The following is a 25265-nucleotide window of genomic DNA, read 5'->3' as shown; positions in this document are numbered from 1 at the left end:
ACCACCCTCGCAGCAGCAGCATCCCTGCACCCATCCACAGAGACATGGCCTCTCCTGACAGCTGCTCCACAGAGTATGAACACAAAGTCTGCCACACACAGAGATGATTCCATTCAACTCACCAAACTCCGTTACAAACAGTTATACCAGCAAGATTATGGCTTAAGAAGGAAGATGATGTTGTCTGGATCCTGCCTGGGCTACCAAACATATACTGTAGAAACTCCAGAGCATAATCAAAGATCAAACCACTCCGTCTACTAATTTTTGTTTTTATGTCCCTTAATTTCCCCGTTGGACTTTGTCTGGTTGTTCTTAGTACTAAATCTTGTTTTAAACATTATTTCCGGTTGCAACATGCTTTTAGTTTAGGCTCTTACAGTTTTGTTAATTACAACAAAAATTGTATCAGTTGATCTGAATGTGTTTTAGCTTATTTTCTTTGCTCCATAGTGGAGTTTTAGTCCCTGAATCTTGTTTTAGAATGGCTAAATACTTTATATAACTTTTTTTAAAGCCTTCTGGCATTCAAAAAAATGCATATTACTGTTTGATTTGAGACCTAAATTTTATGCTATAACAGAGTGACTTGCATTCTTAAAATTATTTATTACTTGTTTTCATTGCCAATGAGAATGTATTTAGAGGCTAAGCAGCACTGCTCTAGGTGTAGTACTGCATACTAACTGGACACATCAGGTCAGAGGATTGCAGTGTTCTTGTAATCTTAGGTCATGTGGGGGTCTTGGGGGCTCTGTTAAGTCACCAGAACTTTCCTGCTAATCCTTCTTAATGATTGGCATGTAGAAATTAAGTGCACTAAAAGGCTCTTGGTAGATGGAGCCACAATTATTTATGAAATGCAACAATTTCTCCTGCAGCACCTGCTTCAAATTTGTTCTCTGGGATGTAGTAGTGAGTTCCTTTTGATATTTTATCAGGTACTAGGAGATCTGCCTGTGCAATACTTGCTTGCTTGCTTTTTATTTGTTTGCTTGTTTTTTGTTTTGTTTTTTTGTGTGTGTTTTAAGACTATATTTAAGAAGACAGCATTGGTAAAGCGACAATGAAGATTTCCATGTGGCTGTAGGGGGTTTGGCCTTAATGTAGCAGCAACACTGTGTGTATTATAAACTTTCCACAGACTGTATTTTCTGGTAAGAAAAGGAAAACTTTCTTTAATGTTGATTTGACTAAGCTCAGTCACTGCAAGGGAAGGACTTTTACTTTTCACATTGTGCGAGTAGTTATTTGTTTCTGTTTTCTGAAGCAAAAGCCACTATGCTCTGTAAAATCAGTTTTATATTCTGCTTAACAAGTATTAAAGTTTTGGTTTTTTTAACAAACACATTGACTTTTTTTTGTGTACATCTGAAAGCACTTAACATTTGACACATTCTGAAGACTAGTAAAACCTAAAAATCAACTAATCTCAGGAATCTTAATGCATCAGATAATTAAAATGATCATTGAAAGCAAAGCTATTTTAGTTTTCTAATTGGTTTTTCTTGTAAAATATTAAAGGACATTTCATAAATCTATCAAGATGTATCTGAAGAGAAAAGATCAAACCAAACTATCCACTAAGGACATGAGGGGAACCCCTCAAAAAGTTTGAGAACCACTGCAACAGGCTGACTTCCCTCATAACACTACAAGATGTGGCCTTCGTTCCAAGCAGCACATTGATTGATAGATGACTCACTGGACTGTTTCTCTCAGTAAAATCACATGCAACTCCCTTAAATTAGACTGATGTTAACATCAGTCATAAGACATGTTTACAAGGAAAATCATTAAACCTGTTGTCTGGAAACGATCAAGGATGAGAAGAAGGAATGAAAGTCTGTGTGGAGAAAATGCCTGTTGTGACTTGAGTCCTCAGTACTCCAGGATAGACCACTGAAAGGTCGATGTGTAATTTGTCATTGTCAGGCTGGGAAAGGGAGCTGAAAGCTGCACAGTCTGTGTCACTGAGAAATGACAAGCTCCACTGGACTGAAGTTATGGAGTCGTAAACAAGAGTGAAGAACAGTAGCTATTGATTAGTCGACTTGATCCTTCTGAACACTGACTTTCTGTGAGCTCCTAGAAGAAGACTCTTCTGGCTTTCTCTCCCACTTCTCTTATCTGTTTTCACTCTCAGGCATCGCTGCTATTAAACAAATTCCATGAGCAGTGATGACAGGGTAGGAGCTTGTCTATGCCTTAAGAAACAGCCTTTATAAAAAGATTAAGCATCAAAGAGAAGAGTGAGGCCTTATCTAAAAATAGTATCACAATCAAACAGGTCTACTAAATTTCTCTGCTCATCAAACTATCTCTTGCCATGCTCTCTTATTAACCCAGAATGCCCTACTTCCCCGAGGTCTGAGCTTATTTTTGTTTTGACACGTTTTCCTTGTTTAAGTGTAATCCATGAAGAAATCAGAACCTACAAAGATAGAAGTGCAGCACATTTAGCTTCATGTTGTCTCTACATTGCAAATTCTAGTTCATCACTTCAAAACTCACAAGACAAAGCTACATACAGTATACTCGCTAATGCAGAAGCGCCTTCTCGATCCTTGTTGCCTGAACCCCTCCAATAGAAACCAACTAGAATTTTTAAGTTCTTATCATTTCAACTCCTGCCAGGAAATAGAAACATCAAAGGTTCTCACCAGCTTCACCCACTCACTGCCATGTGGGTTTCACATCTACTTGCTCTAGTGCCACACATTGCCAAGGGAAACACAGCTACTCTGATTGTGTTTGATAGAAGTTTCCTCTGGTCAAACAAAGCCCATGTATTGACAGCATCATCAGCTGCTATCGGTACAACCTGGACAGGTCGCCAGTCTATCACAGGGCTAACACTTAGAGACAGACAACCACACACACCCACACTAACTTCTATGGGCAATTTCGAGTCTTTGGGACATGCAGGGACATGCAGGGACTCTAAATTTGGGAGTAAGCCGGCATACTCAAAGAGAACACAAACAGGCACAGGAAGAACATGCAGACTCTGCACAGAAATACATCGGGTTGGCCAGGGCTCGACAGCACTAACCACTGCTCCACCATGTCGTCTGCTTCTCAGTGCCTGCTACACAATGCTCTCCATCCAGAGAATTTTAAGCGATTTAGTGACATCTAGCGGTGAGGTTGTAGACTGCAACATTAAGCAAGGCTCTCATTCAGTCATGTCACAATGATTACTGTAAATGTAGGACAAATTGCACACTCAGGAAACAAGTGTGGCTGACTGAACCAAGCAAAAACTAATGACAGCTCACTTGACTGCAGCAGTTTACCCAGCACTGGCCACGTTCTAGCTAAGGCTATCAAACAAAAACTTGCATTTAGGTTAACTTTACTTGTTAGGCTAAATTATCTGTTCACAGAAAATAGGCAACTTTGGTATCATTCTGGAAACATTTGTCCCTCATCAAGGATTTCGATACGGGGAAGGCCACACCGTTTAGTGCCATTGCCTTTGATAATGGAGAATCCCGCTGTATTCATTTTTCTTGTATTAAAGTATAACTATGATTGATTTCTTCAAATTATAGCTCTTAAACTCACAACAATGCTTCCTCCTGCTTCTAATGTTATTCCTTCTTTGTCTTCCAATCATCTCCACATCCAAGCTGCTACTTCAATTTGAAAACGCTATTTATGCTCTAAAGCCAATGTGTGGTTTGTCCATTCTGATCTACTGTAAAAAAACATAGTGGCTCAACATGGTGGCCTCCATGATAGGGAACCCACTCCTACGTAGCTATAAAAGGCTCAAGTTAAGCTAAAGGAAACACAATGATTCTTACTTTCTGGTGATTACACATTAATGAAAACATAATTTTGCATACTATAGCCCATTTCTGCTAATAAATCCTTCTAGAACAGGGGTGGGCAATTCCAGTCCTCAGGTGCTGCTGTCCTGCTTGTTTTCCAACTATCCCTGCCCTATCCACTGGTGATTACCTGGTTCAAGTGTGTTCATTCAATCAGAAGCTCAAAGATATCATCTTGGATGAAGGTGGAGTGAGGAAAGACAAAGTGAACTGATATCTGAAGAAAGATTTTATACTGTGAAAATGTTCAGTGGTACATTTGCTGTTTGCTGAAAGGAAAACTACTGTAGCTGCTACTTGTAGCCGTTATGGGTAGCTCACAGCAAAGGTCTGTATCAATATGGAAGTACCTAAACACTTGGTGTTGGTTTACAGGTGAGAACAGTTCAGATTTAAAGCCTTTTATGTTCCATAATAATAATAGATAAAAACAACATTGAAATTAATAATCATACAAATAAATAGTGTAAAATAAATACTTGCACAGACAATTTGTGAAATCATTCAAGAAATATTACAACTTAAGTCATTATTTTGAAATGGTATTTCATCATTCTTAGAGTTTTTAGGGGTTATTTTTATTGTGATTATGGACATTATTATTTCAAAGTACTATTTTTCCAAAGTCAGTTTGTATTTCATAATGCCTTTTTATGTCTCATTACTATTGTAGTCTAGATGGTGGGACATTATGTTCATGCTGAGATGGTCTGATAGGAATTTGCATAAATGTGCATTTTAATGAGGGGACTGATTTCACAAAAACTGCACATTAACCTAACACATTCAAATTATTACCAAATAAATACCATTATGCAAAAAAATTGTGTAGGTTGGTATGAAAATAATACAGATAGAATGCAACAAATTGCAGTACAACTCAGTTACCAGTAGGAATCCTGACTATTGACATATCTACCAATCAGGCATAACATTGTGACCACTGACAGGTGCAGTGAATCACACTGATGAGCTTGTTACATCCACCTGTCTGTGGGCGGAGTTTATAAGTGAATAACACTGGTGAGCTCGTTACATCCACCTGTCAGTGGGCGGAGTTTATAAGTGAATAACTGGTGAGCTCGTTACATCCACCTGTCAGTGGGCGGAGTTTATAAGGCAGCAAGCGAACAGCAGGTGAAGTGGAGACAGGTTCATGGACGCCCACGGTTCACTGATGATGAGGTTGACCTACTGTAGATCTTTTGCAATTAAATATTAATGTGTAGCATTCTGTGTATATGCAGATGCTTAGCTGTTATTCTGAGGTAAAGCAGTTGAGTAAATATATAATTTTGAGTTCATGTAGGTTACTTTATCTAGTGATGGCTGATTGAGGCTTTGTTGAAGCTTCAACACAGTATTCACAAAAATGGTTCATTACTCGAGGCTTCAATGACACAGTGATCAAGTAGGACTACTCGTGGTCAATAAAATGAAGTACAGTCAAGATGTGTCATTGGTTCATGGATTGTGTGAGATTTGATTAACCATGCATATTCCTGTTCGACTACACTACATGGTTGTATGGTTTCAAGCAGACACAGTAAAATATAAAATAAACATGGACTCATGTTGAAGACCACGTTTCTTATCTGGCACATCTGATTGCAGTAGGCTATAGCTATATACTTAGCCTGACATTTTGTGCTATGAATCATATTCTATCCTAAAACAAGTCTAAATAGCCCATAGCTATAAAGAGAGTAGAGGAGAGAAAAACGAAGGAGAGGCAGCGGCCGCCGAGCGGCCCTAACAACATTTCTCTTGTCCAACACAGTTAAAGAACTTTCCTCTAAAATTTTACATAAATGTTACTCATTAAACTCTATTATTTGTAAATACATTCCAAACATAAAAGAAAAATGCTCCTTTTGCAACAATGAGCTATAAACTCTGGAGCATCTTTTTTTTTTTCAACGTGTACATGTGACAGTATTTTGGACTGACTTTTGTTTTGATCTCGAAACTCATCTTGGTAAGGAAATTGTACTTAAACAATATGACATTAATTTTTTGACAAGCCCTGTTTCTCTAGCCATGAAAACTTAATCTGTTCATTATTTTGGCCAAAGTCTTCATTCATCATTCGTCAACAGGCATATAATGTGAAACAGTAGAGTTTAATATTTAGTGAATGCTGAAAGGGTGTGTTTGATTGAGAAAGCTTAACATGGTGCAATAACCTTTGAGGAGGTGAAATTAGGATAACATTAATGGTTGGCATATATTTTGTCTCTCAGCTGACTTAGCAGTCCTGTACATTGTTGATTTACATAATTTGAACATTCACGTTCTGAGGGCCCACCCTGGTCCCCAGATAAGTACAGCCGCACTGCTCGCACCCCCTAATGTTCCGCCAGTGGTTCACACCACTCTGTCCAATCTACTTTTTAAAATCTGTGAGATTTTTAAAAATTACTGAAAGAAGATGAGAGTATCAGGTTCATTTTCATAATACATGACATATGTGTCTGTCGTCATCGGTGTGTGAACGTTGTGTGTGAATGGGTGAATGGTGTATCATCTCTTGTAAAGCGCTTTGGCCAGTGCAACTCACTGTGGAAAAATGCGCTGTATAAACAGTCCATTTACCATTTACCATGTGTCATCTTCATTTTCCTTTTTATAATACCATGTATTGTCGGCCCAGATATCGTGCTGGACAGAAATGGAATGCCAAAGTAAACATGATTCAAAGTTCATTCTTTCTCTTTCATTTCCACCGCTTAGTCCCTGAACGGGGTCACGGGGGGGCCGGAGCCCATCCCGGCTGGCTCATTCTTTTTAGAAAAATTTTAAAAAGATAGTGTCATTACATGTAATTCATGGTCTGCAATAAATTGTTGGTTTTTCCATTTCACTTTTTCTTTGTAAAAATGCATGTGCTACACCATTTTGTGATTTAGTTACTGTCTATATACTTGCATAATGGATAGGCAGTGAATGTGGTGATTGTCAAATTAACACTGTCAGTATGTGCACTTTGAAAAAATTAATAATCTACAGCCATGTTAGTGATTGGGCAAGGTTGACCTAGTGCTGTATGACAACATGCTCACACTGACAGGATTAACACAATGATGTTTAGCAGGTACAGTATGTTTAGCATGTTCACCATCTTAGGTTAGCATTTTTTTTTCATAAGACAGAAAAAAACGTAACAGTCAACATGTACTTATTCTGGAAAATAATTAAAGCAATCTAAGTATTGTATATCAGTTCAAACTGTGAGAGTGACACGTGGCTACACAGAGGTAACTATTTGTTGTGCTTTCACCTGCTTTCTACACCTTTAACAGGACTTATGACCAAGCCTGCCAGTTATTTAGCAGCTTCTTCCTGCAACTATGCTGACATCTACTGGTCTGCTTTTGTGCTAACAATTATACGGTATTATTGATTCTTCCAGGAAATGGTTGCACTGTAATTAGTCTCTTGCTCAGGATCAGCTGCAGTATGTATTTACAATGAACTTCCAGGGCTCTCTCTATTTGTAACAGACAGTACTGTCTTTAAGTTTCAGATTTGAGAAAGAGTTTTTAGGACATATACAAATACTTTATTCTGAATAATAATTTGTGTCTGATGTGGTTTTTCTACAAAAAGTTTGAATTCTTAAAATTGCATCTGATCTTTCTCCCTCCTTTAAAAATTGCAAATGGGAGTTTTTCCTCCCGACTGTCACCAAGTGCTTGCTCAAGGTGGTTTGTTGGGGTTTTCCTCTATAAAATTAATAATAGTAAGGTCTAGACCTTGCTTTGTATGGTGTCCTGAGATGACTTTTGTTGTGATTAGGTGCTATACAAATAGAATTGAATATGAATTGAATATACAAATATTATTAATTTGCAATGTTTCACTGCTGGATGCCAAATATCTCCAGTGAAATGTCAATCTTCAGTGTAAGTGCACCAGAGGCAATGTATAAGTTGTAAAAGTTGCTTAACGGACCAGGTTTGGCTTCCAAACACATTATGATGTGGCAAAATCAAGCGTGTACATGTGCACATCATAAACTTAGACTTAACTTGAGCACAGAGAAACATCTACCACATTGATATGAAAACAACTTTGTATCAATCACTGACCCTCAAACGTCCATCCACATTTCTGAGTAGAGACCTTTAACATAATACAGAACACAAGAACAGGCCATAGGATGTTTTGAGGAAGTTAAACAATACTTTATCCAACAGGAATCAGAGTTGTTGGTGCATCAAAGACTTAAACCTTGATGAACAAAACTAAAGTGGTTCAAGAGCAAAATATTTCAGTCTTTATCTTTTCTGTTGTATGCAGTCAACATAATATTAAAGCAGAACAAATGACAGATCAACAGAAACAATAATAATTTATAAGAAAGCCACTAGATTGAAGAAAGATGGATATAAAAAAGCACGTACAAGGAATCAGCAAAGCATTATGTTTGTTGCTGCATCATATCCACCTGACTAGTTAATGACTTTCCATTTTAGTATTTTTGTGAATTTACAATTTACCTCGCAACTTCACAACCTATCTTGCGACTGTCTGTCTTCCTGCATCTTCATATCTCTCATTATCTCTCCCTCTTCTTTTGCTGCACTTTGTTTGTCTTTCTCTACCTCTCTGTCCTCTCAGACCAAAGCTTAGGCAGCAATGCCCCAAATGGACAGCAGGTGTGCTCTTAAGCACTGCACCATTTAATCCACCGCAGTGTTTCTGTGTGTGTGTGTGTGTGTGTGTGTGTGTGTGTGTGCGTTTGTATATACATCAGCAGTTGGGACAGTCTGGTGTGCCTGCCAGTTTGACCACTGCTGCTCCTGCCACTCTGCTGAAAGAGAGGAGGGAGAGAGAGAGAGAATGCTAGAGAAGAAGAGGGAGAAAGAAAAAGAGCAAGGAGGACAGAGAGACAGAGAGAGAAAGTGAGTCCAGGCCCAAATAAAGCCATGGGGGGGGAGAAGGAAAAAGAGCAAGGAGGACAGGGAGACAGAGAGAGAAGGTGAAAGGGAGTCCAGGCCCAAATAAAGCCAGAGGGGCTGGGGCTGGGATGGGCCCTCCTCTGCTATAAATACGCTGGCCGCCTGGAGATTCGGGTTTGGTGGTTGGGTCTCGGGACCAGCGACTATCACCGCTGCTGTTGCTGCCTTCCTCAGGGGTATTTCCTCCACATATTCGCCATCCCCATCCTGGTCATCAGTTTTCTGGCCATCCAAGATGTCTCGAGTGGATTCAGACCTCAAGCTGGACTTTAAGGATGTCCTCTTCAGACCCAAGAGGAGTAGCCTGAAGAGTCGCTCAGAGGTTGGTGCAGTTAATTATTTGTACTCTGATAATGTAATGCAAGTATTACTGCTGTACTTAAATTGACCATCAGATCAGGATACTGTTCAGAAGGAGTGTAATCTGTTTACTGCTGCATTCAGGATGTACACTTATGCTTACACCTCTGTGATGAGTGACGCAATAGCAATAGTTAACTATTTATACATGGGGATGGATGACATTGGCATTCTGTGGCCATCAAGCCCAATTTCCTATAGTCATGTCATTATGATTAAAGATGAAGAATGGAGATACTTATACTACCTGCAGAGCAGCAGCAGCAGCGAGGACATTTAGTAACCTCATAATCTTGAAAGGATGTCTCAGTAAAACTGAACAGTGGATGCTCAGTGTAATTTGATATTGTGTCTGTCCTCACTGTCTTGTTTTGTGTAAGCCTAGGTGTACACTTCCTTTGTACTTTGGTGAGTAACAAAGCTAGCCTGAATGAATGCTTAACAGTGTGACCTTCTTAAAGGTGACAGGAAACAAGGCTAGACTGCAGCTACCTGTATAAACAACAACTGACTGTAAACAAATAAAAAAAAATCAACAAAAAAAAAAGTAGAGTCAGAGATAAAAAACAAAAAAAAAAGATTCTGACCAGAATGGATCTGACTTTGTTCAATGTGTCATTTAAGCAGGTCAAACAGGCCACAGTGTCTAGCGCTGATGTGCTCTCTGGGCCAATGTAATTAGATCTTTGTTGTTTATCTTATAGCTTCCTCAGATCAGTTATCTGTCACTAGTGTGTGGCAGTGTATCTGAGGTGGAAGGTAGAACTGGATGGGAGCTGATTTTTGAGAGGTGACAAGTAACGCGAGACACAGGAGGCTTCTCAGAAACACAGTTTAAAAATAGTACTGTGTGTGGCACAGTCATCCATAGCACATTCCATATGCAACACACTTATCAAGATAATATACAGAATAGGCACTGTCACAGATAACAGTTCAGAGAACACAGGTCTGCATCAAGCATGCACTGATCTGGACTGGGTGTAAAAACCAATTCTGTCACATTTGTTGAACATCTTACCTTGTTTTTGAATTCTCGACTTATTTTATTCAAACATTTCAGCTAAATAGGTCAGACCTATTTAGTACAACACCTGAAATAACTGAAATTATGTATGATCTACTCAAGATGACTCATTCAGCCGGCCAGTACTGCAGCTAAATCCAGAGGCCCATACGCTCTGAAAGCATCCATCTGACTGTTGCCGCATGTAAGAGGCGTAGAAACACACAGGACGAATCTCAGCTTACCAGACAGCCGCATAGTTGTTTTTAGAAGAGCTGAGGGGTGTATGAACATTACAGAGGCTAAGCTCAATCAATAGCACAAGACCACAAGGTCAGCTGGTCTGTACTAATACATCGCAACTGAGCAGAAATATGACTCTTCAGTCTGGACTCTGATAAGTTTTCAATGTTTAATTAGACTGATAACACTACTGGAATCAGCAAAAACACCTGCTATATGCGAATTAATACAAGATTGCAGTGAATGTATTTCGATCTAGATTTAGACCTTTGAAACTGTAAGGTTGTATCTGTCACCTTAGCCAGATGTTTTTAGTATTTAACTCTACCCTATAAGAAGGAGAATCCATTAGTGTATTTAATCATGTATTTAACACTGATCATATTGAGTAGGATTTGTGATTTGCCACAGAAAATGCAGATAATAGAGATATTATCTAGAGTAAATATCTGATCTAAGGCTTGCATACTGATGATGCCTGTCATTTAAATCCTCAGAATGGTTTGCACTGTTAGATCCATGTGTCACACTTAGTCATGAATGAGTGATGACTAGACTGGAAAATCCTGCTGAGTCTGTTGTACTGAAAGAAAAGACCTGTATGGATTCCTGCAGCATGAAAATGGGTACTTACAGCTGCATGCTCCTCCCTTCTCCATCACTTACTGATTTCTCTCGCCACTATGAGTCACAACCTGATTTTTGCTGTGTGTCTTAAAATTATTTTACTGTGGTTACCACACACTTTGCATTAGTGGTGCGTTTGCACAGCGGAAGCAGTTTTGCATAATGTCACTGGGGATTCAGCAGAAGTATCTTATTGCCCCTGCTTTCCTGTAGTGAATATTTGTTTCCTGTTTGCATAATACATTATTGAGTTCTCAGAACATTATGACACAATAGCCTATTTACTTTATGTAAAACATTTTTGCTAATACTTTATGTAACTGTAGCAGAAATAGTCATAAAGTCAATGTATTGACTCAGTAATGTCTGCAGTTTGCTAACATTACCTAGCGTTAGCCACTGTGTGAGCAAGGAAGCAATCAAATTATTTATTGCCTATGAATTCAACATTTCATTTGTAAGAAGAAGAATAATGTGTAATTCCTCCCTGTGTTGTTTAAAAGCAACAGGCATCTTAACCTGTAAACTCCACTCATAATAAGCAGCTAGTACAGCAGCCAGAATGTCATCTAACTGGAATAAGATTTATAATGTAGCAGAAGGGCAAATGCTTTCCCGTAAAGAGAACAGATCATTTGTCACAATGAGCACCGCTTGCTTCATGTAACTTATCATATTGCAGGCAGCAGAACTGGTTCAACTAACCATTGGTTCTAAATGATTGAGTGCATTCCCATCATGAGTGCACAGACACACACCATGAGCCACAACAGCTGCTCCCATTTCCAAAAAAATCTGCAGTGTCACTCAGTCAGCAGAGGAAAAATCACTCATCAGCCATGTTAACAATTAAAGCACTTTCCCAGTAGGCTAATTAATGTAAAAAAATAAGCTGCCAGAAAACCCTTCTCTTCACCCCTCAGGTGGACCTTCAGAGGACCTTCACATTCCGCAACTCCAAACAGACCTACACTGGTATCCCTATTATCGCTGCCAACATGGACACCACAGGAACGTTTGAGATGGCACAGGTCCTCAGCAAAGTGAGACAACCGAATGGGTGAAACATAAATTACAGCATCATTGTGTTTGTGTGTTTGTGTACTTGTCCATGTCCCTGCCAAGATCTCTGTGTTTCCTTCCACTGAAATCAGGATGCTGTGGAAGCCTTGAGAAAAATATGAATTAATGATGGACTAACTATCGCAAATTTACCTTTCTTTTGTCTGTTTATATGTAGCACACCCTCTTCACAGCCATTCATAAACACTATTCTGTAGAAGACTGGACAAACTTTGCTGCTAATCATCCGGGATGCTTAGAGGTGAGATCACCAGTGTTTCCTCCTGAATTAGCAACAGAAACATAGTTAGACAAATGTTTATTTCTAAGGATCTTCTCTCTAGAAGTCTACTGTCACTATTCCCCACAGCATGTAGCTGCTAGCTCAGGTAGTGGCAATGCAGACCTGGAGAAGCTGTGTGCCATCTTGGAAGCCGTCCCTGCCCTCAAGTACATATGTCTCGATGTGGCCAACGGCTACTCTGAGCACTTTGTGGAGTTTGTCAAGACAGTCAGACAAAGGTTCCCCAAACACACAATCATGGTAAGAAAGATGCTGACAGTTGTGGCTTATGGGATGTGATGTATCAGAAACCGCTCTGTCAATGCCCTTTGCTTTGCAGGCTGGTAACGTGGTAACAGGGGAGATGGTGGAAGAGCTCATTCTCTCGGGAGCTGACATCATCAAAGTGGGCATTGGGCCAGGTAGGTGGGTACGACTATCTGAGTGTCTCTGCGAATAGTCTGATGAATGTGTTCAATGCAAAACTGCACAGACCTTGCATATAAGCACAGCGAGACCAGGACTAAAATAATAGATGCCAAATATAGAAACAAGCCAGAAAACCAGAGACATGCTTTGTATTTTAAGTTAAAATAGCAGTCAAACCTTAAACAGCAAGGGTGACATGCAAGAAGTAGTTTTCACTTTATAGGCGCATAAATGGCTTTGTAGAGTGAGTATTGCATGTGTAGCTTATTCACTACAGAGTCACTGTGGAGACAGAAGAATGTGCTTTTATTACCAGTCGATTAGCTATTGCTAATTCCACAAATCTGGTTTAAGCAAGTGATTTTTAAATTACAGCTCCAGGTTCCAGTGAGCTGTAGCATCAGTTCTGTTTTTGGTTGCTAAAAATGACTTGGTATTTACATGCTCAAATGAATTAATCTTTCACATCATCTGGTGCAGCCTTATACCTCCTGCCTATAAACTATCCACCTGACTTGACAGGTCCATATTTGAAAGCAGTTTCCTAGTACTACAGCAACAATACTGATGGAGACAGTTACATGAATTTAGCTAATGTGTGCACTGTGAACTGTAATTTGCAGGTTCCGTATGCACGACAAGGATCAAGACAGGAGTGGGCTACCCACAACTCAGTGCTGTAATAGAGTGTGCAGACTCAGCCCATGGACTTAAAGGACACATTATCTCTGTAAGTCCCAAAGGAGAATACAAAAAACTATCAATACACAAGTTATTATTACATAGATTATACAATACGTTTACTGTAAAGGGTAATGCGATCTTATTCTGCCGGTGGAGAGGAATTAGTGTCTCAGTTCCTCTTTGTGTGTACTGAAAGCTGAACAGGGTTTAGGATATTTCTACACTGCGGCATTGCTACTTTTACTTAAGGATCCCAGTACTTTCTCTATAACTGCAAAAATGGAGGCAACTGCGGTCAAGTTATGCAATTCTTGAGACAGCCTGTAATTGCACTTAACAACAAAATATGTTTCAAATATATGAGAGAATGAAATACAAATTACAAACAAAACTAGTACCAAAATATAGCTTGTGCTCAGCTTTACCGGGATGCAGCCAGCAGAGGTCATCCTCAGTCTGAAATCTCTGAGCTGGGATTCACTGTGAACCAACATAACTGATCATTTGTCCCTGCAGGATGGTGGCTGCAGTTGCCCAGGAGATGTAGCTAAGGCCTTTGGTAAGTACTCAATCCACAGCTTTTGCTGCTTCTACATTGTCACAGGTGCATTAAGTACTACAAACCTATCCACCCTGACCTCTTTGTCTTTGCTCCTCAGGCGCCGGAGCTGACTTCGTGATGATGGGAGGAATGCTTGCAGGCCACGACCAATGCTCCGGGGAGCTCATTGAGAAGAACGGCAAGAAATACAAACTCTTCTACGGCATGAGCTCCGACACAGCCATGAAGAAATATGTTGGTGGAGTTGCTGAGTATAGGTAAGAGACTGGTATCAGAAGATGCAAAATAGCAACTGTGAGTTTATATATTTGATTCCATCAGTTCAGTAGCAACTCAACCGTATAACTGTTATTATACATACAGTTCATTTACCTGGACATCCACACATTTTTTCTAATGCACCACATGATGCCCCTGATGGTTCATAACCTGGGCAAAATGAATTGTTTTAATTGGCCATTAGAGGTGTAACAATAAAACTGAAACATGTAGAATATCAAAATGATGCTTTCTTAAAGAAGAAAATGTTCAAAAACTCAGTAAAATCATGACATATTCATCCATCTGATTTGAACTGCCTTCACACTGTGCTTTTCATATTCTAAACATATATACTATATAACACATGTATGAACTTTGAATTTAAGTTTGCAAAAGAGTTCTGTCTTACCCGTCTGTGTTTGTGTGCTCTCAGGGCATCTGAGGGGAGGACAGTAGAGGTTCCCTACAGAGGAGATGTGGAAAACACCATCCGTGACATCCTGGGGGGGCTCCGCTCCACCTGCACCTATGTTGGCGCTGCCAAGCTCAAAGAGCTGAGCAGGAGAACAACCTTTATCCGTGTCACACAACAGTCTAGCCAAATGTTCACTTAGTACATGCTTCCACAAACAAATGCAGCATAATATGCCTTGTACATGTGTTATGCCAGTCTAAAAGTGCAATAGCAGGACATTGGTGTAACATATTCAGGAGGAAGACAAACAAATAATCACCTAACCTGTTTCTCTCAGGAAGTTTCCTGCAGGTTCAAATAAACTCCAGGTTTGAGTTGAAACATTCTCCCAGAGATGTCACAGCACTGCAGTCAACCTAATAACACAGTGGGTGTGTTTACATGCTTACAGACATATGCTACAGCCTGGATAAATTCTCCCCAGTTTTGGGAAATTGGAATAAGAGAGCCAGATGACTGAGGCACTTCAGATCTAATCTTTCTAGATAGTCTTTTAATTTGTATATTTGTACATTAAGAGCATATCAAGAATGTGAGCTATGTGGAGCACTATGCATGTCAGGAGAACCATCAGGAGGAGACTCATTCGATGATAATTTGGTAACTTGTCTACTACAGTTACCATGGATGTGCAAATTAATATGCAAAATCCAGAGGCATCGGCCTTTTAACTGTCACTTGAGAAATCTGGTTGCAATAAACTGCATGCAGAACCGTCTGCTAATTTCCTAGTGGGGTTATATACATATTGACATACAGCATAGCAGTGTCTTTTCTTACATGGTGTGGCCCTGTTTGTGTGCATGTGTTTAATGCTTGTGAGGCTGGTTCTGTTGACCCACATGAACACGAAGATGAGATTTATGTAATCCACATGGCAATACACACTTAATGCACATGGTATATCTGCTGTGTGAGTGCCTGTCTGAAATAGTCACATCTGATTTTCCTTCATTGATTCCACCGTGCCTGATATTTTAAATCAAGGGCATCTCAAGATCTGTGTCGTCTGCTGCAGTGAAGGGCTGCTCTGTTAGGTAAAGAAGGGATTGGGTCAATTAAATCAACAATACAAAGGAGACCTTGTTTAGCTGCATTTAGGTATGAAATATCCACCCTTAAGAAATCCCCGGGTTGCATGAGTGGTAAAGGAGCCCGAAGTCTTTTATCTGCAATAAGTCAACCCCCTAGTTATATATGTTTTATTTATTTATTTATTGGTAACTTGTCTGATACAGTTACCATGGATGTGCAAATCAATATGCAAAATCCAGAGGCATGGAGTCGCCAACATATAACATTGAAAAAAACCTCTGCGAGTAAAATGTCAGTAAGAGTAATTTATCTAAACATACGCTAAATGAGAATAAACCTTCACAGAAGTGATTTCGTTCATCTTTGCCTGCAGTCTGTCATCCACTGTCAGTTTGGTTAAGCCAATAGTTAATTGTTATGAACAAGATAAACAAACAAATAAAACAAATAAATGAATGGCTGTCATGGTGAGCACAGTGGAGTCTCTTGGTTAGGACAGGTAATCCTGCCATCCTGAAGTAGAAACGCCTTTTTTGTAAAATAAATAACTTCCTCTGAACTGTCAATCACAATGAGGTAGATGAAATACTTAATTAGTTTCAAAGTCAGTGAGTAATTGTGTTATACAATTGTGATCTCAATATCAAAAACAAGTGATTATGAGTTTTGGCCATCATCATGCTGCCCTAGCATGCAGTCTGTTGTACACTAGAGAGAGATGCTATGTGCTCAACTTCAGCTAAATCAATGGAGGAAAAACAGCATTGCAAGAACAAGTTTTAATGAGAAACAAAGTTTCAAGAGTTTGTATTGTGCATGGATATCCATATCAAAATTTGGTCCATATGGGTATATATGGTGTGTTGGTTGGTGTTCAAATAAAGACAAGTTGCCCATTTATTCCAGATATGTCAAGGTTTCATTTTCTTTTTCAAAGAGGTGCATTTGTACAGATGCCAAATACATACACCAACAGGGTTTCTCCACTGTTATAGACGAAAGGGGTGGTGAGACACAAGGACTTGGTGAGTACAATATAGTACAAATAAGTTGGCTGGGAACTGCTGTGGAGCCCTGCAGGCCAGACTGTCCATGCAGGTCTGTGCTGATGTCCAGTTCTCTGCCACTGTCTTATGGGCCAAACGTTTCAGTTTAGTGCTTGGTGTCACAGGTTAGCAGGGGGAACATTGGAGACAGACCGGTTGCTAGCCTCGGGGCTGAGTGTTCAGAACAGGAGTGAGAATCAACTGAGCCACAGCTGACAGATAAGGTCCACCCCCTCCGTGGCAGTGGGCAGTGGGTAGGGTCAGAGGTCAAGAACTGTACATCCTGGCCCCTGCTGAAGTGTTTGTTGCCTTGCACAGAGAGGCAGACCAAAGATGTTCAGGTCAGTGCAGAGTAATCCAATCCATCTCCAGCATAATACACATCATAATAATTATTTTTATTTGTCAATAACGACATTTGTTAATCATATCAAATTATATGTAATAAATTTACATATCTTATAACCCATATCAAACAGCCCAAGGTAAATTGATTGTGGTAAAACTAAACCGTTAAGTGGGCCTCTACAAGTTTTTTTTTCCTTTCTGCCTGAGTTGGTTATCCAGCGCTATGGACACTGACAAGACGTCATACAAAAAAAAAAAAAACTAAAAAGGAATCCTGATCAAATCCTGTTCACTTTTAAAACACAACAAAGTGCCAAAAACACATCCTTTTTGCAAAATGAAAGTACAAACATCAAGAAACAGAGCACACATGCCTTTTTTGATCAAAAAGTCAAAGCTCACACACCAACATTCATTTTATTTGTCAAGTTGTGCAAGAAGCCAAAAAAAAAAAAAGGAAAGACATTAGCAGTGCTCCTCCAGTGAGGAAGCTTGTCATAAAAACTCAACAATGACACATTCTTTACATAGTTTTAAGTCCCCTGACGTTATATTGAGTGCTACAAGGAGACCAAAAACACAGAAAAAACTCCTGCACCAAGAATAATGCAAACAAAGCACAGGTTTGTATGCACCACTTTCACACCACAAAGCCCAACCAAGCTGTGCTGAGCTCCTGTCAAACATCAGCCCAAATTCAAAATGTGAACAAAACCTACTTAATGGCACAGCCCAGCTGATGTAGGGTGAAAAAGATTCTAAACAAACCTGACACAACAAAAGAAGGGATGCATTCCATGAGAAAAGTTGTTTCCTAGTAGAAAAGAACCAAGGAATCACCTAACACCTCGGCCCGTTGGACCCAAGAACGCGCCGGGTGCCAAGGCGGATGGAACACAGACACATAAACACAAGGTTATGGCAAGGTGATGTGCAAAAACGTGAACTGAGCCATTTCTCTTTTTTATCCTTATCCACCCCCCTTTTTCATTCTCATTCTGTCTGTTTTGAATGAATGTTACCCCTAGGGAAGGTATCGGTCTGAGACAGAGGGGTTAGACCAAACCCATCCTAGGATTAGAAAGTGCTGAAATTTTATCAAGTCTTTTACACCTACTTACATGTGCATCTCTGTTGGTTGGTTGTTTTTCTTCTCCTTTTTTTTCGTTTTTCATTTTACAAAAAGTGGTCCCCACTAGCAATGAGGTTTCTTTTTTCTGTGGGTCTTACCATGAACCCGTTGAGGATCAGGGTTTATGATCTCACAGACAATTAGAGGAGAAAATATACGCAAATGTCCCACGATCATACCCTAACACACTCATGCACACCTGAACAGCAGGCGTACACTAGCACACACACTAAACACCTGACATGGTGCTGACACACACACACACACACACACGTCTCTCACACACAAATTTAGGAAGGCCGCACAGACAAACAGGAAAGCGAAGTATGGACAAACTCTCAGTTGGTTTAGTTTCTCTTTACAAACATCCTGACTGTCTTACAGATGTGACACACACATCAATAGACAGTAAAACACACAAGCCATTAATGAGGATGAGACACTGGAGTAGGACTATGCTACATTTACTTGGCACAGGAAAAGGGGAAAATGAAATTTAAGTATTGCACATTGTGATAACATTTCATAGGGTTAAAAAAAACTGGGAATACCTTAATAAATTAAAACTACACCCAACCCTCAAAACATGTTGCTCTGAGGTGCCGTTCCCTCTCTTGCATTCAAAATGTGCCTACATGTCAGACTGTATTATTAAGCATGCATCTCCACTGAAGTATAAACACAACAATCTGTATAAGCTAGTAGTGAAAAGGAGACAGAACATCAAACGATACAAGGGAACAGGCAGTCCAGGCCAGCCCTGCTATATCCAGGCCAGGCCGCCCTGAAAGGTAGCGAACGGTTGTTGAGGGGTAATTGACTGCTATGCCTCAGGAGGAGGTGCTTGTGAGGCTGGCTGGCTATGATTGGGTACCTGAAACAAAGGTAACGAGGTCACTACGGGAGTCGTGGCAACGAGGCAGACCTGGGAGGAGCCAAAAACACCTGCTGGTTACTTACATGTGTACATGACATATGTTCACCTGCAGCTTTACAGCAGAGTTATGACTCTGACCAGCTGGGGGTTATGTTCAGATACTGCATATATGAGACTCTTCCCTGAAAACTAGCAACTGGTGTTGCAACTGCAATTTCTAAAGATTTATATCTACTTTATGATATGGGGAATAGTATTATTTGAAGCGAGTTATGTTCAGGTATATTAGCTTCTAAAAATATTTTTCTGTTAATGACTATGGGCAGAAAGGAGATATTTTTGGTTGCAATGCTAGAGGATTAAATGTTTATTGCAGAGAATTTAAGTGGAATTACTGTGGTGTTCCACTCATACATGAGGAGAGTGCCTGAATATTGTTGTACTATTGCTTTCTAAAGTAACCAAAGCAGCCACAGTATCACTTGGCTTTGGCTCAATGACTTGTTTTTATGTTTAACCTGACCAACAGTAAAAGTTTAAATGTTTGAGTGGCTAAAAGTTTTGTTTTGATGGTGTGGTTTTGCTTTTCATTTGCTGAGGAGGGGGTTGGACAAAAAAATTTCACAAGTACATACATTTACAAAACACACAGTCACACGCACACACATTACAAAACATGCTCACGCATACTGCTATATTTACTACTAATGATCATGATGTTTCAGTAGGAAAGGAGGAAATGAAAATGCACTACTCTGGTGGTGCTGATCTGAGAAACCCTGTCTTATTATAAAAAATAAAGCATTTCAAATCTCATATGGGTCTGCTCATTTACTCACCATCGCCATCCATCTGCCCATTTATTTAACCACTTACCCATTCATTTCTCATCTATCTGAGCACAGATCCATCCTGCCATCACCCTGGTAAACTCCCACTACTTGAAACATTGTCACCCCACACAGTAAGAACTTGCTGCTTTATATTATCAGTGGGATAAAAACGTAACGGATCCACTTCTCAGAACAACTAGTCTCTGCCATATTGCAACACCTAAATACAGAAGCTGAGTAGAAAGCCCAACAGATATGCCTGCAGGAAGTCACCACTTGTCCACCTCCTTAACAACAATTTTGTGATAGCATTTACATGTTGCATGGCACTCTACATTCCAAACATGATTCCCAGACCACATGTCCACCATCACTTGTTTAAAAACCGCTAATTTCACTTTGTTTTTCTAGTTTGAATTACAATATAAAATTTCAGTGTATTTTAATTACACTCAAACAACAAAAGGATCAGGTGGTACAAACTTCACATTACACATCAAAAACCAAACTCAGAAAAAGACTTGAAATTTTATAGGTAAGAGCCTACAGTGATTTTCAGTTGGGCAACCTCTGACCCAGTCGCTTATAGACCTCGAAATATTTTGTCAACCCAGCAAGCACATCTGTTGAGGTAACTGCTACATCTTAGCAAAATAGGCTGGCTGAAAGCGCACGCTGTGTTCAAACTGAACCCTTGTCCCTACACCCTGGACATCCCGCTTTCATCACCAGGGAGGTTGTCTCCTTCAGACACACTGCAAATGGTTCATCTTTAAACAAATTCAGTAGGCAGGCACATATTACAATTCCGGTTTACAGCTACACTTGTTGTTTATAAGAACTCTAATATAATTTGACCATAACTGTGCTGATGTAGAAACCTTTTTCTGTACTATCTGGTAGGTGCCTATAAAAACCTGGTGTCTTCCAGTGTGTTACATGGTCTAGGGCTCATTTCAGGTCAGGGCCATCAAAAATCTCCACCTAATTCCATCCTCCTTATGTGCAAATTGCAAGATTCTCTTAAGTAAAGACTCCAGGTAGAAACACTGGACATTTAGCATTGTCTATATATCAAATGAGTATATCCTTTTCCTATACACAGTATACATATACTCATACACAAACTCACATACACAAACACACCACAGAGCACTGCCTGTATGTCTGTACTGTTAGCGCTGTGCATTAATCCAATGTCAGTCCACTAGTGTCTTTGCAGCAGGGACAACATGCACCAAAATCTGCATTCATCTAATTGCTTATCAACAAATACAGTACTTATCACAGGGCACTGAGTTTTAGGGATGGTCTGTACTGTTTTGTGTTTGTGTAAGCATGTGTGTGTGTATGGACAGACACAGACCAGCATCATGTGCACTCTAGTGCACACGCATACACACCCACATTACAAATATATGACACCCTTCAAAATTCTGTGGCATGAGCTTCTGATTGCTGCGCTCAGTCTAGTAGAGAACATCATATTTTAGAGCCTTTTCCTTTTTATGCCAGATCCCAAACTTTTCAAAACACATTCCCATGCTTTCCCTAACTTTTGTGTGGCTAGCTGGTTGCAGAAGCTCACACGCAGAAAATCTTCATATTTCTTTTTTGTCACCATAATTTTTTTTCTCTATCCATATTCTAACTGGAAAATTCTCCAATAGCCATTATGTTCATCCCTTTCTTTGTGATCCCATGGCACATCCACTCTCACGTTACCAAACAACTGCTTCACTTTTCCAAAAGCTACACCTTTCCAAAGTGCTTTTGCTACTTTCTACCCTTATCTAAAAAAAAAAAATAATAAAAAAAATTCTATAAAACATACAGTACTGCGTAAATAAAGAGACAACAAAAATCTGTTGGCTATGTGATGAGTGTGACAGGTGTGTTAAGTGCTTAGAAACATCCTGACTCTTTCAGAACTGACATGCAGATTCTCTCGGCTCCTCGCATAGTCTTGCTGGATTAGAAAACCAAAAGAAGAGGATTGTATGCACCCTCTTAACAAGGTGAAGTTTGCCAAGCCAGTGTGTTTGCACTTGTGTGTATTAGGTTATCGCATTTATACATTAACACTGACCCACCTAGGTTCAATCTAGGACAAAATGACCCCTGATTAAGGTTTTTGACAATCACTGAAAATAACTAACTGCTGAGACAGAAGGCTAAAAAACAAAATGCTAAAGATGAACACTACACTGTCATCAATCTGAACAGCGCAAGCGTAGTTTCCTCTCTGTTGGGTGACACAGGGCACAGCTTGATGACATCACAGCATGGGTCTGACACACCTTAATGACACGTGATACGTTTACACTAAAGGCAAGCCCAATTATGCGTTCTCTCATTCTAACTTAATAAATGAAATATTTCAAGATTTACCCCCAAATTCTTCATGCTTAGGATCTGATGTAGCATTCCTGTTGCCCAATGTAAAACTACTGGAGAGGCAAGAAGTGGTAGGAAAATGTGTCTGTCCAGACAGTTCCACTAGCAGGACTCAGGGGATGGAGTCACTGTCAAAAAACAAACTGTGAGCTAAGTCAATTTGAAACTGACATCATATATAAAGTGCAGCCAGCCAAGCAGAGTCATCAAGCATTGCTCTCTTGTGCCATACAGACAGACACCAATAAGCATTTAGCACACATCACAATTTCCTCACCATAAATCATCTCATGAAAACCACCAAAACGGCACCAACTTTTTGTGTGATGTGAAATCTGTCTATAAAAATGTGTTATAAACTACCTGGACTATATGTAAGGTGATACTATGTAGGGTAAATTTACCTCTACAATATAGTATTCAAGACAGAAAAATAAAAACAAAAAACCAAACTTTAAAACCAAGACAAATGAAACATTAATGTGGGCATTTATGCTTTTTATATAATCCTTTTATGTTTCTTTTCCAAATCCCAAGGGTTATTAACAGTGCTGCTAGCCTTCACTTGCCAGTATTCGACCTTCCCTCAATGCTTACTTTCAACTCATGAGGGATGAAGGTGGGTTTGGGCAGAGTCAAAGGGGGCTCCTCCTCAGACTTTTCTACTTTTCGACCCTCAGGGGCGGACCACCTCCGCTTCCTGCCCCCTGATGGTCTACTGGAGCCAGCTTCTGTGCTGCTGGCAACCTGACCTTTAGCAACTGATCCTCTTTCCCCAAACATGAGATCCCCATTTTCCACACTAGTGCCCCCTCCACTCCCACTTCCACCACTCCCCTTCTGGCTGACGCCATTCTCCCGTTCACCGTGCCTGGAGCCTCCTCCACTGCAGCATCGGGGAGCATCAGGGACAACTCTGGGGGATTTGAGGTGCCCGAGGCCAAAGGCTGGGAAGGAAGCTGGGGTGGCCAGCTCCAGGGGCTGAGTCTTCTTCAATGAGCCATTCCTCAGGTTCTTGAGGGTGAGTGAAATACAAACATCACCCACAGAAAGCTTAGTGCAAGGTAGCTCAAGAAGTTGGGTGGTCCGGTCTGGACAGCATGAAGACCAGCCTTGGCCAAAGACAAAGAAGGGATACTCCACCAAGACCTCCACACTCACCTGAAGGAAAGGAGGAAAAGGAAGGGACATCAATACAAAGGCATTTAAAAAGTTGTCTGTAAGCTTGACATGCCTGTTTGTTTTATAGTAATGAGGCACTCCATTGACTTTACACATCAAGTCTAATTAACTCATCCTGCAGAGAACTATTCAGCTGGTGAAAACAGTTCTGGAACATTTTTAGTGGTTATTAAAAGAGCTTTCCAAATTCTGAAAAATAACCTTGCGTATGTCATCAGAGCTACCTCGACTTCAGGCTGGAGACTCTAAATTTATGAAAGAAGTTGGGGTTTGAAAGATGTAAGTGTTTACAACACAGGGGCGGTCTAATAAAAGATGCAATCAAGTTGTCTGGATATCTCATCGTCTGCTGTTTTGATGTTTGACTGTTCTTTTTTAGAACCCATTTCTTTTGAGTCCCTCAGCTTGAGTATGCAATTAAGATATGCTTTTTTAGGTGTTCTGGTGGCATTTTATGCCACTACAGTAAAGTTGACAGTAGAGAGCTGACAGGAAATGATGGGAGAGAAAGACCTGCAAATGGAAACAAAAGTCCAAGACCCGGTTACAACCAGCCACGCTCACAATTTCATTGCCATAAATCTCTGGGTCATGAGGACGCCCCTTATTAAAGATGAAAAAAAAAATACATAGCAGCCGAGGAGTACAACAAAAAATCTTAATCTTAAAGTGACCATGTATTCACAATGTCAACAGATGGAGTTCAGGAAGGGACCTTGGTTGCACAACATCCCTTTCTCTCGCAATCTCATTTCCTGTTATCTTCCCACTGTGCTACTGTATTGCCTTAAAAGTAAAAGCAAACAAACAAACAACAAAACAATGTGGCCCCCACAACACTTGATTCTATAATCCTAATCAACCTTGAAAATGAAAAGCATTCACAAGAGAGAGGTCTAAAAACTTTGAAGCATTCATTTTAATAGTGCTCATTTTGTCGCAGACACTGCAAGATCCTCTCAAAGCCTGTATAATCCTCTCAGTGTTATTAGGTTAAATCTTTTTAATTCTGAAATATTTCTCAAGTGGAAGTCTAGACCAGTGCCTAAATATAACATAATAACCAAGATAAACTTTCAATACACAGATACAGATCTATGTACTGTACAGACAAGGACAGAGAGACAGCTGCTTGCCAAAGATTGCAAGAGCTTTAGTTTAATCTAAATATGGCTGAATGAAAGGCTTTTTGGAACAGGCAATCAGCATGACAATTACTAAGATATTTTTACTTAACAGAAAGGCAGAGCTGCACATTGTTCCATAGCAGTCAATGGTAATTGATTATCTTACTAAAGAACAATTAAAGTTGCCTGGTTGATATTTGCAGTGAGAACTAATATCAGGGAATGTCAGAGTAGATGATTATCAGCAGTGTAGACTGCTGTACTTGTGGCACCCTTTAAGATCTGTATTATCATTTGTATGTATGACAGAATGAAGACATGACAGGGAGAAGCAGAGAAAGCCTTGAGATATGATGGGTAGCGCGAGGGAGAACATAAACCTGAAGAGACAAATGATGAACTGATGAAAGATCTGAAATATTGCAGAGAGAATAAGGTGGGAGTGGAGGAGGTTACAAAGGAAGGGTGGGTTGAACAAGAGGACGAGTGATGA

At 39.9% G+C, this 25265-nt stretch overlaps 4 protein-coding genes across 5 annotated transcripts in view; 2 read left to right on the top strand and 2 right to left on the bottom strand.

The window, feature by feature from the left end:
* Positions 1 to 107, top strand: part of mylipa (myosin regulatory light chain interacting protein a) — a 22856-nt gene extending 22749 nt beyond the window's left edge. Inside the window, exon 8 of the mRNA XM_020597487.1 lies at positions 14 to 107. Within this exon, the coding sequence (XP_020453143.1) occupies positions 14 to 107 (94 nt within the window). The remainder of the gene's footprint in view (positions 1 to 13) is intronic.
* Positions 1 to 25265, bottom strand: part of dtnbp1b (dystrobrevin binding protein 1b) — a 555482-nt gene that overhangs the window by 99061 nt on the left and 431156 nt on the right. The window lies entirely within an intron of this gene.
* Positions 8612 to 17685, top strand: gmpr (guanosine monophosphate reductase). The gene is made up of 9 exons (XM_020597559.1): positions 8612 to 9125; positions 11963 to 12082; positions 12280 to 12363; positions 12472 to 12645; positions 12725 to 12806; positions 13437 to 13543; positions 14014 to 14056; positions 14157 to 14316; positions 14754 to 17685. The coding sequence occupies exons 1-9, from the start codon at positions 9039 to 9041 to the stop codon at positions 14932 to 14934; spliced, it is 1038 nt and encodes a 345-aa protein (XP_020453215.1). The 5' UTR covers positions 8612 to 9038; the 3' UTR covers positions 14935 to 17685.
* atxn1a (ataxin 1a) overlaps positions 16731 to 25265 on the bottom strand; it is an 82701-nt gene continuing 74166 nt past the window's right edge. For both annotated transcript variants that reach the window (XM_020597550.1, XM_020597551.1), the window contains one exon: positions 16731 to 23624. In XM_020597550.1, the coding sequence (XP_020453206.1) occupies positions 23025 to 23624 (600 nt within the window). In that variant the 3' untranslated portion in view covers positions 16731 to 23024. The remainder of the gene's footprint in view (positions 23625 to 25265) is intronic.

This window comes from Monopterus albus, unplaced genomic scaffold (assembly GCF_001952655.1).
Source record: "Monopterus albus unplaced genomic scaffold, M_albus_1.0 scaffold34.1, whole genome shotgun sequence".
Lineage (NCBI taxonomy): Eukaryota > Metazoa > Chordata > Actinopteri > Synbranchiformes > Synbranchidae > Monopterus > Monopterus albus.
The sequence above is the reverse complement of the archived record's forward strand: the minus strand, read 5'-3'. Positions and strand labels throughout refer to the sequence as shown.

What these genes read in the sequence shown, in the direction of transcription:
- gmpr (XM_020597559.1), top strand. Translation starts at nt 9,039, where the DNA reads ATGTCTCGAGTGGATTCAGACCTCAAGCTGGACTTTAAGGATGTCCTC. An exon ending in ATCATCCGGGATGCTTAGAG is followed by an intron (nt 12,364 to 12,471) that starts GTGAGATCACCA and finishes TATTCCCCACAG; the next exon opens with CATGTAGCTGCTAGCTCAGG. An exon ending in CAAAGTGGGCATTGGGCCAG is followed by an intron (nt 12,807 to 13,436) that starts GTAGGTGGGTAC and finishes TGTAATTTGCAG; the next exon opens with GTTCCGTATGCACGACAAGG.